General features: G+C 43.4%; 1 protein-coding gene across 1 annotated transcript; it reads left to right on the plus strand.

Moving 5' to 3' along the window:
• Positions 1-368: 368 nt before the first annotated feature.
• Positions 369-12,303, plus strand: LOC309974371 (metabotropic glutamate receptor 7-like; the record flags this gene model as incomplete). The annotated part of the gene is made up of 3 exons (XM_082858996.1): positions 369-887; positions 10,168-10,249; positions 12,213-12,303. The coding sequence occupies 2 exons, from the start codon at positions 369-371 to the stop codon at positions 10,201-10,203; spliced, it is 555 nt and encodes a 184-aa protein (XP_082715122.1). The 3' UTR covers positions 10,204-10,249; positions 12,213-12,303.
• Between the last annotated feature and the right edge of the window lie 5,508 nt (positions 12,304-17,811).

A 17,811-nucleotide genomic window follows, 5' to 3' on the forward strand; every position in this document is an offset into this window, starting at 1 on the left:
AGAGCGAGCGAGGGTGGGAGGGAGTGGGCGGAGGAGGAGAGGGAGCCGAACGCGCATTTAAAGCGATAGCCATCCTCGCTCTCTCCCCAGTGCTGGGCTGTTGGAGAGCTCGAGCTGCAAGCCACCGAGCGCGAGCTCGAGCGCGGCGCGCTGGCCGGGGAACACAAGAGCGCACGGCGCCCCAAGCTGGCAGGCGCCGCGGGACCCCCCACCCTCGCCGGCTGCCCTTCCCCGGGCGCCCCTACCCTCCTCGCCCGCAGGAGACCCTGGGCTTCCCCGGAGGAGCTCACCCCAAGGGGCCAGGACTCCGGCGAGCCCGCCACCGTCCCCTCGAGTGCCGCCGCCACCACCGCAGCCGCGGGAGCAGTATGGTCCAGTTGGGGAAGCTGCTCCGCGCCCTGACTTTGATGAAGTTTCCCTGCTGCGTGCTGGAGGTGCTTCTGTGCGCGCTGGCGGCGGCGGCGCGCGGCCAGGAGATGTACGCCCCGCACTCCATTCGGGTCGAGGGGGACGTCACCCTCGGGGGGCTGTTCCCGGTGCACGCGAAGGGTCCCAGCGGAGTGCCCTGCGGCGACATCAAGAGGGAGAACGGGATCCACAGGCTGGAAGCGATGCTCTACGCCCTGGACCAGATCAACAGCGATCCCAACCTGCTGCCCAACGTGACGCTGGGAGCGCGGATCCTGGACACTTGTTCCAGGGACACTTATGCGCTCGAACAGTCGCTCACTTTCGTCCAGGCGCTCATCCAGAAGGACACCTCCGAAGTGCGCTGCACCAACGGCGAGCCTCCGGTTTTCGTCAAGCCCGAGAAAGTAGTTGGAGTGATTGGGGCTTCGGGGAGTTCGGTCTCCATCATGGTAGCCAACATCCTGAGGCTTTTCCAGGTAGGGGGGCGCTCCCTCCGGGGCAGAGCGCGCCGTAGCTCCCCGCGCTCTTTATCCTGAAGGCTGGCTTGGACTCCAGGGGTGCGGGGTCTGGTCAGCCTTCGCTCATTTCCACCCTGGAGATCCTGCCGAATCCCTCCCACCTCACCCGAGGAGGTACTTGCCCTGCTTGATTCATTTCCCTTCCATCTCTCCCCTGTCCGCGCTCCACTCCATCCGGCTTGACATTCTGGATTTATGGCCCCATTGACAAGAAACAGTCTCCGAAAAACAAGGCGATGATTTAAATGGGTTTGCATTCCAGTGAAATATGGTTCCAAAACAGGCTTGTAAAAGTGCCGGGCTCCTGTGAGAGCCACTTAGGCGCAAAGAATATGAAAGATGAGAAGACGCCTAGAAACTAGGCATTTCTCAACTCCCCAGCTTCCCTGCCCCAAGCCGCCCGACAAGCTGCAGCTGCCTTGGAAAATTTCGAGAAGAGCTTAGGGAGGCAGTTCTTAAACCGAAAGCTAGGTCTTCACCTACATTTGGACGTGAATTGCCCATTTCGCTCGGGTTGGATTTCCCGACCTGTCACCTATCTCTGCGAGGGCATGGGGCGGAAGGCGTGGGGACTGTCCTCAAGCGGGGAGAAGCCACCCACAGACGTGCCTCCAGGTGATTTGCTCTGGGCAGTTGTTTGCACCGTCTAAACCGCCTTTGCGATCCGGCCACTGGCAGGAGCCGGGCGATCAGCTTTCTACTCCTGCCAGCTCAGAGCCCGGAGGTGAGCTCATGCTAACTGCGAGACACAGTCTCTTTTTCTGCACCCACCCTGTGCCCATCCTTTCCCACGACCTCCCTAACGCAGCCCCCAACCCCAGTCCTGGGTTTTGAGGACGATTCTCAGAGCCAGACAAGAAGGCGCCTGGAGGGAGGCAGTAGGGTGCGCTGAGCAAGGCCGGGCGGTCCTCTAGCTCCGGGTACAGGCGGGCAACGGCGGAAGATGCGAGGACGGCGGATCGGGCCCGCTGAGCGGTGGGCGGTGCTGCAGTGCTCTCTCACGGCCTGCTCCCGCAGCCTCGGCCCCACGGCTCCTGTGCCGCCCTGGGTATAGATGGATGGCTTCTGGATGAAGAAATTGAGTTTCAGGGTCTGCGTGACTATGGGTTCTCTTGTTTCTCTGTCTTTCTTCCTGTGTGTCTCTCTCCTTGTGTCTCTTTCTCCCTGGTTTTTTTTTTTTTTTTTTGTCTCTCTGTTTTTATGTTCTCCCTTTCAATTTCTGCGTCTCTTTTCCTTCTCTACCCCTATCTCCAAGTTTTTTGTTCATCTCTGTCTTGAAGTGATCCTTTCCTAATGCACAGCTCTCTCCCTGCCTGGTAGGACCCAAGCTCAGTTAGTCCCTTCTCCAGATGTCTGGCTGACCCTTATGCTCCCCGTAGCTAAAAAGTCGGCTCCCTCTCAAGTGCCTTTCCTGAAGCATGTTGGGTTTCTGGAGGGGACTCCTTGTGAGATTCAAGCTGTCACTACATCAGCACCCAGGAGTATGAAGTTTGTGTTTGTGCCAGAAGGAGGGGTGCCTGTCTAAAGCTGCAGCCTGGTATGGCCCCTCTGAGCCTCTGAGCATCCCTAGCACCTGTTGAGTATGCCACCTCTAGATGTTTGCAAGGCCAAAAGTGCTTCTGGGCAGCCTTCACTTTGAGGTAATGCTTTCAGGAAGAGCCTGGGTTGTCGTAAGCAAAACCCAGAAGCACTTCCTTTACCTCTGAGCTTAAACTAGAGAACCTGAGGAGGCAGCGCTGCAGGGAGGATGAGGCCAGAGGTCACCTGAGAAACACAGGGACAACTCACAGTATTTTTACTGGAGCTCTGGGGGTTGAAGGCACATTTGCTGTTTGACATTTAAAAAATTATTTTGGTGCCTTCACTTGGAGCTTGGGAGCTTGCAGATGGGCCTGCCTGTCGAAAAAAGAGTGAAATCTTAAAGTCAAGAGAGAGCTTGCAGACTAGGTGAAGGATTGTGTTTGCTGAAAAAGATTCCAGGGGGAGCTGATTCCTTCTCTGGTGTGTGGATCTGAGGCACTTGCAAGAAAAGAGAACGCTTGCCTTATGGTTAGTTCCCCCCTTCCCTGGGCTGGGAAGGAAAGGAACTGAATGCCAGCATTAGCAGTGTGTGTTGGGACCAAAACCATTCAGAGAAAACACTGTCATTTTCCTCTAATTTGCAAATTGCAGCTATTCATGTTGGATTGAACAGCTGAGGGAAAAGAGCCCCCAGTTTTCACCTGCATTTATTGAGAAGAGGCTGGTAGTAGGAGGGATGCACCAACTTGTAGCTTGTGCTGCAAGCTGGATATAAGCTTGGTGTGAGCATCCTGGTTAACCACTGCCCATGTTCAAATATACAGAGATAGATTCCAACAATCTCTTCCAGTAGCCTTATTTTTGCGTGTGATCTTAGAAGCTCCTGGCATGTAAGTCCAGCCCCCAGTTTCCCAGCCTCTGTAAACCTGCAAAATGAATAGAGAGAATAGTGGAACACAGACCCCTTGTTCAAAGACACAGTCACTTTAGGGAAAGAGGAAAAGAACGGGTAGGTGAATCTTCTCTGGGATTGCAGGGTTCAGCTCAATGAAGACTGTCCTGTATAAAAGAAACTCCTCTAAATGGTTGAATTCTTAGCTCTCCAGAGATTTGAGTTTTCTTTTCCCCAGTCCCTGTGGGTTGCTGTGGGGAATGTGCCAAACCTATCATTTGAGATAAAAATTTATGGTGAGGTAAGCTTCTAGGCTGGGGGAAGGAAGACTTAGTGACTGAAATGGGGGATGCTAAGCACTGGGGGGCAGGAAGGAACAAGGAGCTAGTAATGGATGTAACAAATGCTGCAGCTGCCAGCAAAGCCTGGATTGAACTTCCTTCCTGAAAATGAGGACCCGGGCAAGAATGACCACTCAGATGTAAACAGTGTCTCTGACTGGGAATTCTCATCTGCCTGCCGGTGGGCCAGAGCTGAGCAAGTCCTTTCTCTCCTCTGTATGCACACTGAATTGGTTAGTAAGTGACATGTCAGAGGACAGGAATCATATTCAGTGGATCTTTCAAATCCAGGAGTTTGAGGCTAATGAAATTAGTGTGTGGCCAGGGCTCTGCCAACTAGAATTAAGTCACTGCAGCCACCCTGCAATGCATTTTCAGCCTGAAGGGAGCATCAGGGAGGAATTTCGGGAGATTTGTTTCTGAGCCTGTACAAAATAATACTCTCCTAATGCTAAGAAAGATTAAATGTAAATTAATATTGACTACGAGTAACATATTTAAAAAATAATCGCCGAGTGGGGGATGGCTTAAAGTGGAGAGATTATATAATATGGTGTCCAAAGAATAAATCTCCTCTGACCACTGTTTCATGGGCTATAAGTAAGATCTATTACAATGGAAAGTAATGGGAACGTTTTTATTCAAGGCTTCTCTGCTATTGACTTGAGAGCAAACACTCTGAGAGTATAAATTACTCTTGCTGTGTGCTGATTCTGAATGAACAATATTTCATGTGCAGTGACATGGTCTAAGCTATAGACTTGGAATTGAATGGCATCTGTTTCAATTGTTTTGTTCTCTCAAGAGCAACTAGATAGAAAAAAGTGGTCAATTTGACCCTTGTGGGAGCGTGTTGCAAATCTAAACCTGTGTCCCTCATACCATAAATGAAATACATTTGTAAATTTGTGTTTTCCTTCTGTTCATTGATGCTTGAGTATAATCTCAAACTTTGGCAGCAACATTTTATACATAAGTACTTGGTTTTCTTCCTTTCTTCTTTCTCTGTCTCCTCTCTCTCTGTCTCTCTCTCTCTTTCTCCATCTTATGTAATTGGATAGAACTGGGCACCTAGGATGATGTGGTGTTACTATAGTGGGATTTTTTTTTTAAAAAAAACAACTCTAACTTACCCTTTTAAAAATTTCATAAATACAGGTGTCAGTGCCATTTGGAATAGTCTCTATAACAATTTCTGTCTCCACATTTACTGTGTTTCAGCAAATTTACCTAACAGATGGTGAGTGGGCAATTTTTAAAGGGGCATTTTTTAAAAGAGCGGAGAGGGAAGGAATAGAGACAGGCACATACTATACTTGAAGTTACCTCCACGTGTATTTTATGTGTGTAAACCCATACAATTAAGAAGTCTTTGGATGTTTTATCTTCAAGAATAATTCAGATACTGGATTACTTGAATATCATAAACATTTAGGGTTTAACAGATTTGTTACATATAGACGTTGTATCATGGATTTAAAAGACCATAGCAAGCGGGCAGCGGCGGGCGGAGCGACCGAGGGGCGGCGCGGGCTGGGCGGCGGGTGAGGGGGTCCGTGCTTCCTCGTGGTAGAGGGCTGGGGTTCGCCGGGGACGCCAGGTTGCTCCGCGTTGCCAGGTTACCGAGCGCTTTCCCCGCGCTCGCTCTTCCGCCCGGGCCGCCCTCGGCGCCGCCTGAGCCGCGGTGCGGGCTGCGCGGGGCGCCGGTTCCGCGGAAGCCTGGGTCGGGCACTGCGTGCGGGACTCTCGTCGCTCGTGGACGGGGCGCGAGCGCTCGGGGGACGTAGGGCGCCGACCTGGGCCTCCTCGGCGCTCCGGCTCCGCTCAGGGCGCCCGCTCAGGGGCCTCCGGCGCGAGGCCCCCTTCGTGGTCAAGATGGCGTCCCCCAGGCGGGCCGCGCCGAGGTGAGCTGGAACCGGGCCCGGAGAGGGGCGAGTCTGCCACGCCCAGGACTTGCACCCCGGGCTGGTCTCCCGTCTCCCAGGGAGCGGCGGGTGAGTGGGCGCGGCCACGCGTAGGTCCCTCTCGTGGGGTGGTCAGCTCTCCGTGCGTCCGCAGACTTCTGTCGTCTGATAGATCTGGGGTGGCCCAGGTTGGAGGCGAGGGTGCTTGATGGGGGAAACCTGAGGGGTTTAAGGACTCTATTGGGATCGTTTCAGACCTCAGTAAGAAGCTGAGCAAGTTTCCTCCTGACTCTCTTCCCGGCTAAGTTTTCTCCCTTCTCTTAAGGCGCCAGCTTTTCTGAATCACCTTGTTACCCGGGGGGATACAACTGGTGGTTCTGACCGTGGAACGTAGGACCCGGCGCGGGGAAGCCTGAGCTGGTTCTAGTTACTTTGTTTGCAAAGCACTTGTCTTTGGAATCTTTGTGTATGTAACCAACGTTGGGAAGAGCCAGCGTTTTCTCCTCCAAAACACTGCGAGGGGTAACTTTATACGTAAGAAACAAGTGGGCGTTCACATCCATCTCTTTTCCAACCATTGAGTTTTGGTTGTGTTTCCTTTCTTTAAGTTTGTCTCGTTCTGAAGTGATAACAAAACAAAAACAAAAACAAAAACAAGGCCATAGCGAATTACACAAAGTATACTCTAGTCTCAGTCCTGCCATTAATTAGCTTAAGTCATTTAATTTTTCTAGGCCTCATTTTTCTCATGTGATGTTTTTTCTTTGAAAAAGTATAGTTTCTGGAAGTCTCTAATCTCTGTGTCATAGTTCAGCTTGGAGAAAACCTGTTCTTATCCAAACTCCATGACATTGTATTTCCAGCTCCAACTTTGGACTTTGAGTGAGTTGGGGGCAACTTTTTAAGGATATTTTCACACAGCTTTTTTAGTTAATATCAGTCTAGCTGACTTGTCATACTCAGACTTTCTCCCATATTCTTTTACCAGTGTGTTCCTTAGTCATATATATAAAGACTGTTGTGGGAAAAATGACCTCCTGGGTCAGCTTACTGCGTGGTCATCGACACAGGGCAGGGAGTAAGATTCTGTGGATTTTACAGAAGCAGATACAGGTTTCATTATCCATGTCCTCTCCCCTTTCATCTTACAAAAACAGCAGGCTTTTCTTGGAGAACTGCCAGATAATGCCATCCTGCCTCCTGACGGGCCCCGGGGATGAGTCGCCCAGGGACTGAACTCCAGTAAAGCAGGTGATTGGCTCATGGGTAGGCATCTGACCTCGGCTAAGTCTATCAGACTCCTCCCCAGGACTTTTGTCTCAGAGCAAAATGGAAGAATTGTCTTTTCTCTCTGGAATTTCTAAGCTGGGGAGATATGACTCTGGGACTCCCAGTGACCATCCAGCACAAGAAGAGACTTTCTGTAAAATAAAGTCTTGCAGAGGTAAGCAGGGCTGAGCGATGTAGAGAGAGCTGGAACCCTGCTGATACTCTGGAACGTCCAGATCCAACTGTATCTGAATATGGCTGCATCCCTGAATTTCTAGTACTTGTTTGTTGAGCTTGTTGTTGTTGTTTGGGTTTTGTTTTTAAATTTCCTTTGACTATTTTGAATTTGTTTTCAGCCATGTGCATTTGAAAGCATCATAGCTAAAAGAGCTAATTTCCTACGTTAATGTCACGTTTGCTTCCTTAAGTGAAAAATAATATCCGCTATTTTCTTTAAATAAAATCCTTCTAGCTCAGGTTTGAGATATTCAAAACTCTGCCTCCTACCCCCCTCTTTTCCAACATTTACTATATCACCTTGAAGCATTTGTGACCACATCTTTCCCATCTAGACGCAGTTGAGAGAGAGAGCAAAGACTTCTGATATAAACTGCAACCTATACGCCTCCTACCTGGAAGCTTTAGAACATACTTGATTCTTGTCATTAAAGCAAATCTTTTGTTGTTGTCTCCAGGACACAGAAGCATTTTCATGGCATAATGGAGTACAAAGTACATTAAGCCTAACTCTACTTCTCATCCTCTTTTACTTTAAATAGGCAGAAAAGAACCATCTCAAACACATTTTCCCAACAAATAAAATACATATACGATTATGTTTAGAAGACGTTTATGCAACATATAGTTAGACTGATTAATTAATGGACCTTTCGCCAATTGGCACAGTAAATATATATGTTCAATGTGCTCAATTAAAAAGAAGACAATAACATATTTTTACAGGTTAATTATCTGAGAAGAGTATTGTGCCAGCACACTTGTTACTACAGTATTTCATGTTTGACAGGTAATCTTCTTTCAATTATATTTACTGCTAAATGTTTTTTGGATCAAGCTATTAAATTATAAGGTCAAAAGTAAAATGATATGAAATTACAATGATAAAGGGACACATATCCCACTTTATGAGAATAGAAGTTCTAATTTCTTTTCAGTACTACTAGTAGTGACCACAGTACTAATTTGAGCCCTTACTATGAGCCACTGTGCGCATATACATTTAGTTCTTACAGTAGTTCTGCAAAGGGCATATAATAATCCACAGTGTAAAGCTGAAGAAAGTTATTCTCATAGCTGAAAGTCACATAGCTGGTGAGTGGCAAAGTCTAGATTCAAACTTAGAGTCGTCTGACAATGCCCAGGTTGTTGACCACTATGTACACTGCTCAATTGTTGCACCAATAAAGAAGTGCTTGAAATAATTATAGATTTGCCTACCCCGAAACTGCAGTGATTTAAAGACATCAAAGTTGCCAGTTGCTTAACCACATCTACTTACAGTAAGAAATTACATTTTATTTCATTTCTAAAACAAGATTAATTCTGCAGGCCCATAGAAACTTGAGCACACAAATCCTACCTCCAAATGAAAGATGCTTGTTTTCCATTATTCAACAGATGGCCCTGTACAGAGGCAATAAATATATAGTAGAATTTTCATTCAAATAAATGAGAAGAGAGGTTTCTTCTTGTCCTGATTCAGTGCCCATCATTATGGATTATGATGGCTCTTCCCAAACTTTACTTCATTCACTCCACTCTTTCTACAAAACTCCAGTAATGGAATCCATCATTCAGATATATGTGCAAAGCGAAAGGACTGTATTAATACAGTTGCTGAAAGTCAAGTTGATAGAGCACAGGAAATACATCCTAATAAATGCAACATTAATGTTTGTGTGGGCCTTGGAGTGAGGGGTAGAAGAATTTTCAGTTTAATGGAATATTTTGCCTCTTGCTATGAAAGTGTGGCTTAATAGTCTTGTAATTGGTCATTTACAGAATCCTCCATCTCTGGGTTTCATGCTTTCTTTACTCTGCAGCTGTTGATTCCTTCTCTTGTTCTGGATGGAAGGTAGCAACGAAGCCACTTCAAAGGGCTGAGCCTGCCTTTTTGTGTTATTGTTTAGATGAAGATATTTCCATTTATTAAAGCACACTATTTAAACATTTTTATCATGTTTCAAACTTGACTGTGTCCTGAAGGTATGAGCACAGGCAGACATAATGGGGGATGTTTTCCAGGAGAGAACATACCCTTATCAAAGGAATTATCAGAATTTTCATGTATGGATTGAGAATCAAATTCTGGAGTTAGACCTGAATTTAAATTCATACTCACAACTTATTACCAGTCTCATCTTGATCAAACGGTTACCACACTTCTCATCAATTTCCTTATCTTTGAAAGCAGAATAAGAGAAGTATGCCTGGTGGAGTTACACATAAAGCTCATCTGATAGAATATTCATAAGGATTTTGCACAAAATATACATGGAAATATTTTAGCACTGAGTTTAGCATACGATTCGTCTTCAATACATTTAAGAGCTATTATTTTATTATTATTATGCTATCATTAAATATCACTATTACTTAAATGTCATTATTGCTAAAATTGCTGTAAAACTACCACAATAACCCATGATGAATTCCCCTCTTCTGTTTCCTTTGTTTAAATGGAAAATATATATATAAATCTAGACAGAGAACACTTTAGTGATCCTATTCAGTGGAGTGAGAATTTCCATGGCACTGATTAAAACAAATCCTGAATTGCATGGACTTAAGATAGCAGAGAGGGGCTTCCCTGGTGGCGCAGTGGTTGAGAGTTCGTGACCCGATCCGGGAAGATCCCACATGCTGCGGAGCGGCTGGGCCTGTGAGCCATGGCTGCTGAGCCTGTGCGTCCGGAGCCTGTGCTCCGCAATGGGAGAGGCTGCAACAGTGAGAAGCCCGCGTACCGCAAAGAAGAAAAAAAAAAAAGATAGCAGAGAGGCTAAGAGATTTGAAGTTAGACATCCCCAAGTGTGAATTCTACTGTGACCCTCTTCTAGCTCTAGAACCTTGAGGAAGTTACTTAAACTTTCTGAGCTTTACTACTAGTTTCCTCATCTGTATCTTTTTCAGGACTATTTATCAAGCATCTTCCTGTTCTCTATGCTTGGACGTATCAATGAATAAATTAGACAAGAGCCTTTGCCTGCGTGCTCCTTCTTGCATGCTTTCTCCCTCCTTACACTCTCGTGTGGAAACGGATGTTATAAATAAATTCTATGCTTTGTCACAAGGTTGATGGGCGCTACGGGATAAGGAAAAGGATGTGAAGCTCACTGAAGAGGCTTGGGTTGGGAGTGCTGGAGGAGTGTACAGGTAGGTTCTGACTTTAAATAGGGTAGTCAGGGTGGATTTTATAAGTTGACATTTGAGCAAAGACTTGAAGTGAGGGAGTTGTCAGAATGTATGATGGGGAGACCACTCCCTGGGAGCAAGAATAACCAGTCCCAAAACTCTAAGGCAGAAATATGCCGGGCAGCTTGGAGGAATATCAAGGAGGCCACCCTGGCTGACTTAGTCAGTGGGGAGGAAGAGACAGCAGGAGGGCTGGAGGTCAGATATGTGATGGGATGGATTGGGTAAGTCCTGGGAGGCCATCACATGCATTGTGTCTTTTACTCTAAATGTAGGCAGCCAGGGGCAGGATTTTAGCCGAGGTGTGGCATGAACTGTCTCTTGTTTGAAAAGCATAACTCTATCTGTGGTCTTGAGGATGTGGGGAGAGAGTGGAGTCAGGGAGAATCTCGGGAGGTGACTACAGGATCCTCGAGGTCTATGTTGGTGGCCTGCACCAGGCTGCTAGCGGCTGGTAATTCTCAGAAGTGGCACATTGGGAAGGTTGTGACAGCATTTCGTGGTAGATTGAATGCAAGAATGGAAAGGAAGAGGGGGTCAAGGGTGAATTCGAGATGTAGGGCCTGGGGAACTGGAAAGGTGTGGTTACTGTCACCTAAGATGGAAAAAGTTTGGGGTAGAGCATGTTTGGGGGATTAAAGACCAGTTTTGGAGGTATAAGATTTGAGATGTTTTCGTGACATCCAAGTAGAGATGCTGAGTACACAGTTGGATACACAAGTCTGCAGTTCTGAAGAAAGGTCTAAACTAGAGATACACTTTAATACAATGGAGATATTAAGAATAATTACATGGAAGCGCTATTTTAAAGATAAAATGAAGTAATGCAATTAGCACTCTGTCTTCTCAAAACATTTAATAACTGTTAGCTAAAATAATTACCTGAAATGAAAAAATACCTATAGTTTGTTTTGTTGTTTGCAGTAAAAGTGAATAAAATGTCACAATTATTTTAATAGTATTTGTGACACAGTAGTTTTAGTTAAGACACCATGACTACAAACATTTACACTAAACCTTTCAGTCTCCTGCTTTTCACTCTGATAGGGTACTTGGAACCATATTTTGTAAGGTTTAAGTTAGTTGTCATAGGGTACCTCTTTAATTAGAAGTAATTCTGAACTGTCTAGTTCCATGCAGTTTTATATACATATATGTATAATTATTATTTTATGATTTATCAAACTCTGTTGAAAATTTGCATCACTGATATACATTAGAATTTAAGCATTTACCCAGGTACTCAAGGAAAAAAATGTACTTGTCTTGTAATTTCCATAGGGGTACTTACTTTCACATCTTCCCTTCACTTTGCAATTGCAAACATGGCAGGGGAAATATTATCTTACTGGTCTTTGAGTTCCCCTTAGCTATCTGCAACTCCTTAAACAGCCTTTGTGGCTTAACCAAAATTCTCTTCCATCTTCATTCCGCTAACAGATATTGGTCTAAGCATGTACTTATACTAAAAAATGCATGACCACGTTGTCTCTACACATCTATAATTTTATGTTAACACTATCATTATGTAAGCTATACTTGAATTGTAATTATAACAGATTTTATGTCAACACACATCCATTTCTAGTGTTCATCTGGTGTTCAAGGGGAGAGCAGCATGTCGTAAATTTTATCAAAATATAACATCTGAAGAATAGAACAGAGGGTAATTGTGTAATTCTGTATTCACTCTAATTAAGTTCAGTGGAGTTGGCATAATAGAATTAAGATGAAAAAAAAAAAGACATTGAGGTACCATGGCTCCCTCTCCTAACACACCCTTTTCGTATCCGAGAGCAGAGACTCAGCACCTTTCTGTACAGAAATGGAGACAGGAAGAGGCCAGAGGATGAATGACAGGCACGAATGAGGTGGAACTTTGAAGAGCAACATGGAAATGAAATACTTCTTTTGTATTTGGTAGGTGGGGAAAATGTACCAGCGTGTATGCCTACTGGGACCACGTTTTCCAGAACAGTTAAGCCCAGTGTCAACTGTGCTGTCCCACCTTCCTCATAAGTAGGAACATACTGTTACTTGAATCTTTGCTTCCTGTTTCTTGATAGCTGGTTGAGAAGATTATCACAGGAAGTGCATCTTGTTAGCAAATACACTGTTTTGAAATGATTGACACTCACTGAAGAGTGGCAACTCCAAGCTTGCTCTCTCTTGATCTTGGACTATTTAAGTCTGGAGTGCAGGAGTGGGTTATGGGGAAAGACCATTGGAATTCTTATGTCTTCAGCATAATGGTTATAGCATAATGGTTAGGAGTGTAGGTGCTGGTTCAAATCTCTGCTTTCCACTTGCTAACCATATGAGCTTGGGCAATTTACCTGATTACCTGAACCTCAATACTCCTGCCTATAAAATGATGTTAATAATATTTCATCCCCATAGACTTTTCAATGTTAAATGTTTTCAATGTTAAAATGAAGTCACTTACACCAAGCACTTAATACAATGCCTAGAGCATAGTAAAGTCTATTATTATTACTATTACTACTACTATTATTATTATTACTGTCACGATGCCAGGTGCTATTTTTCCTATGCCTTATTCCATTATCTTTTGCCCTGTCCCCCCATTTCTGTCTTGTTTCTGTACAAGGGTAGGTTTGTCACAGAGCATTTTCTTTCCCTAGTGTCTGACTCTTAGTCATCAAGGTGACTGGTCCACGACCCGGCATTCATTGCTGCTCGTTGAAGCAACCCATTTTGAGAAGGGGAGTTGGGTATTGATGCCAAGTTGGGTCAAGGAGAGAGAATTTTCTCTCTTCTGCACTCAGAGAGCTAAGTGAAATATTCAGGCCTCAGAAGGAGAATCAGGCAAAGGGCAACATGCTTAATTTCATACCTTAGTGATTAAGAACAAGTCAGACAGGCTGGATTTGAACTCATTTCCGTCATGTACTGACAATGGGATCTTAGGTGCTTTTGTAACCCGACTGAGGCTCAGTCAACATCTGAAAGAGACGAATAACATTATCAGGACCTAGCGTATAGCCTCCTTGTAATAAGTGAGTAAATCCTTTTAAAACGTTCAGCACGTTGTTTGGCATATAAACACGTAATAAAATTTAGCTTCTTTGACTACTCCCGCTGCTAATATTATTAAGTAGCTGAGCAGATCCGAGGCCCATTTTTTTCTTAGATTGCACATAATCATTTGGACAACCAGCTCACATTGATCAACCGTTGCTTATATATAAACCCCCATGAACCCAAAGGTGCTTTAACTCTCTCCCAGTCAGAGCCTGTTCTGGGGGCAGAAGCAACACCGGCACTACCCTCGTCATCTTTGCCTTTATTGTCACTACACTCGCCTGCCGTACTGAGCACTTTCTGTGTGCCAGGCACCAAATTTAGCCCTGCGTATGCACTGTATCATATAGTTCTCACACTCAGGTGGGAGACATTATCATCGTCCCCAATTTTCAGATAAAGACGCCGAGGTGTTGGAAAGGTAAGAAACTTGACCCACAGCAAGAGATGGAGCCGGAGTATTCAAACCCTTCTCTCTGACCTCAAGAACCCTTAAATATTAGCATACTACTACATCCTGGTAAGAAAATCTGCTTCCAGCCACTCTGGTGAGAGTAGAAATGATTCTCAGTCCCCACATTCTTCTATTGCCCATGCCACCCTAGCCTCAGGACTAGGGGGGAAAGGAAGTAATCTCTTCAAAGAGCAGCCAAAGGGAACCTACTCCCTTCTGCCTTTTCGTAATCAACTAACCAATATTTTATTTCCTTCTTAAGAGTCCCCACGTGTTCCTTTTGGTACTTAGCTTGGCCTTTTAGAATTCTGACATTCTGTACATGACTCATCCACTGTATTTCATGTTAATTTATTGAGGTCAAGTATAGGGTCTTACTCATCCTGAAGTCCAGTTATCCCCTGTCACATCTAACTCTGTTCTTTTCTTCTTGTAGGACATCTGCAGATATTTATTTGAATTTTGTTGAATTGTTCTCATCAATAGTACATTAAAAGTTATACAGAAAGTGCTTTCTTATAAGGAAAACCATCTAAATAGATTTCTAGCTCTTTACTTTTTATAGCACTATTGTAGAGATTATAGATCTCCAGGTAATATTTTTTAGATTGAGTTCTTCATATCATCTTATTATTTTTTTTTGTTAACATCTTTATTGGGGTATAATTGCTTTACAATGGTGTGTTAGTTTCTGCTTTATAACAAAGTGAATCAGTTATACATATACATATGTTCCTATATCTCTTCCCTCTTGCGTCTCCCTCCCTCCCACCCTCCCTATCCCACCCCTCCAGGCTGTCACAAAGCACCAAGCCAATATCCCTGTGCCATGCGGCTGCTTCCAACTAGCTATCTACCTTACTATGTTTGTTAGTGTGTATATGCCCATGACTCTCTCTCGCCCTGTCACAGCTCACCCTTCCCCCTCCCCATAACCTCAAGTCCGTTCTCTAGGAGGTCTGCGTCTTTATTCCTGCCTTACCCCTAGGTTCTTCATGACATTTTTTTTTTCTTAAATTCCATATATATGTGTTAGCATACGGTATTTGTCTTTTTCTTTTTGACTTACTTCACTCTGTATGACAGACTCTAGGTCTATCCACCTCATTACAAATAGCTCAATTTCGTTTCTTTTTATGGCTGAGTAATATTCCATTGTATATATGTGCCACATCTTCTTTATCCATTCATCCGATGATGGGCACTTAGGTTGTTTCCATCTCCGGGCTATTGTAAATAGAGCTGCAATGAACATTTTGGTACATGACTCTTTTTGAATTATGGTTTTCTCAGGGTATATGCCCAGTAGTGGGATTGCTGGGTCATATGGTAGTTCTATTTGTAGCTTTTTAAGGAACCTCCATACTGTTCTCCATAGTGGCTGAACCAATTCACATTCCCACCAGCAGTGCAAGAGTGTTCCCTTTTCTCCACACCCTCTCCAGCATTTACTGTTTCTAGATTTTTGGATGATGGCCATTCTGACTGGTGTGAGATGATATCTCATTGTAGTTTTGATTTGCATTTCTCTAACGATTAATGATGTTGAGCATTCTTTCATGTGTTTGTTGGCAGTCTGTATATCTTCTTTGGAGAAATGACTATTTAGGTCTTCTGCCCATTTTTGGATTGGGTTGTTTGTTTTTTTGTTATTGAGCTGCATGAGCTGCTTGTAAATTTTGGAGATTAATCCTTTGTCGGTTGCTTCATTTGCAAATATTTTCTCCCATTCTGAGGGTTGTCTTTTGGTCTTGTTTATGGTTTCCTTTGCTGTGGAAAAGCTTTGACGTTTCATTAGGTCCCATTTGTTTATTTTTGTTTTTATTTCCGTTACTCTAGGAGGTGGGTCAGAAAGGATCTTGCTGTGATTTATGTCATAGAGTGTTCTGCCTATGTTTTCCTCTAAGAGTTTGATAGTTTCTGGCCTTATATTTAGGTCTTTAATCCATTTTGGGCCATAAATTGGTTTTGTAGAGAACTAACATAAAGATCTAAAGTCTTCATCATATTTCTGCAGAACTCATGAATCATTTTATTATAATTCCATTCATTCAGGGAGTATAAAACCATTTTCAAATTGTTATTCCTAATTTGTTCATCTTCTCTTCCTTAGTCTTAGTGAGAAGAGAGCAGGCTGAATGGAAGAAAGTCATTATGACCACTGGGGCCACTAGGGTAGGCATCAGTCCCAGAGTTTTGTTTTCATCTCTCCGCTATTAATATTGGCTAATGTCTTGAGTGCTTACTTGGGGCAAATTACTTAGCCGACCATGGCAAATGGATTGTGTCATTTCATCCCCTGATAGTCATACAATTAATGTATGTATTATTATGATATCCCATAATGCATACATGGAACAGAGCCTCAGAAGTAGTTATTTGCTCACCAAAATATGGTAGATGTGGAATTTGGACTCAGGTCTGATAGACTCCTAAATCACTCCTAGTGATTTTTACCACGAAATTAAAGTTGTATACCTCTGGAGAGTAGATAGTTTCTAAAATTTCCTCAGCTCTAACGTTTTATAATTAAATTTTTGTCTGATGGCAAGCTTAACAGTTAAGATGGGTAGGAAGGAATGCCAGCCTGTTGAATGGAATTTCCCTGAAATGAGCCAGTTCACTCATTCATTCACTCAGCATGTATTGAATGTTTGCTCTGTGCAAAGGCATTTTAGGCATCACAGTGGAGTGAGCGCCCCTTCCATAGACTCTCCTGCAGCACTCAGAGAAGTCTTGGACTGGTTTGCCTGTTATGGAATGGGGCTTGGTGATAGAAGCCTGGTTTGTCCTCCACTGATAAAACTAAGACATACTCATATGAGTTTAGAGGCATCTTGAAGCCGTGGGATAGTAACACACATGAATCTTACCATTTTTGCCTGGGATTAATGATATAAAGGCTTTGGATTTGGGTATGGAAAATGGGTGCAATTATGGGTGTGTTGGTTCTACATATATACGGACATCACGTGTCATCAGCCTGCAGCTACCTGCCATTCCTCACTACTCCTTCTTTTCACAAACCAAACAAGTACCTTCTTATCTCTCCTGTGGATAAGCTCTTGACAGTGGCACTAGGGCCTCCCTCAATAAGTACATCATTGGCTAAACCAGTGGTTTCTCAGATATGCTCATTGAACAACCCTTAAGGTGGATTGACATTCCACTGCCTAGAATAGAATATGGTGTTCTTTAGAAATCGGGGGGAAAAAATAGGCCACCAGATGTACTTTCTTTAATTTAAATTGTTTATATATATGAACAATTGTTATATATGTGTATGTATACTTGTTCATATATATGAATGATTTAAAATTGAAGAGATAGATATATATACACATATATATATATGTATATTTAAATTTTGGCTTCTGTTAGCAAGTAGTAAATTAAATTATTAGCAGATCCATACTGCAGGGAAATAACCAATCAGATTTCATTCAATAGCTTGCTTTTTTGTAGATTTATAGTTGTGATTTTACATCTGCAGGTATGTTTGCTGAAGAAAATATTTCTGCCACTTTACACAAAATTAAATTCATTTAATACCAATGCGGCATGTCTCAAATGTCTTAATGCAGTTTTAATCTTGAATCGCATCAGAAATATGAGATTAGAAACATACCCCAAAATCATTTGAAGATATAATTACTTTCATTTCCCTTATACTTTTGAGACTTTTGAAAAACAAGTATTTAGTTGTACTTATCTGTTTCTGTCTCTCTAAGGATAGCAAACACTGAAACACAATTCTTTTTAAAAGTCAGTATTGAAAATATATTGTCCAAGATGATCAAAACTAAGGAAGTGGCAAAGAAATTCAAAAATTTAAACTTTCAAAGGGTGCTTTTTTTGTGAATGTGTAGTACTTGTTCTTCTGAAGGAATTAATCTTCTTAAAAATTTAATTAACTTATTTTTTATTGAAGTATACTTGGTTTACAGCGTTGTGTTAATTACTGCTGTACAGCAAAGTGACTCTGTTATTACATATGTATATACATTCTTTTTCATATTCTTTT

The sequence above is a fragment of the Leucopleurus acutus genome, assembly GCF_964270905.1.
Source record: "Leucopleurus acutus genome assembly, chromosome: 17".
Taxonomy (NCBI): Eukaryota; Metazoa; Chordata; class Mammalia; order Artiodactyla; family Delphinidae; genus Leucopleurus; species Leucopleurus acutus.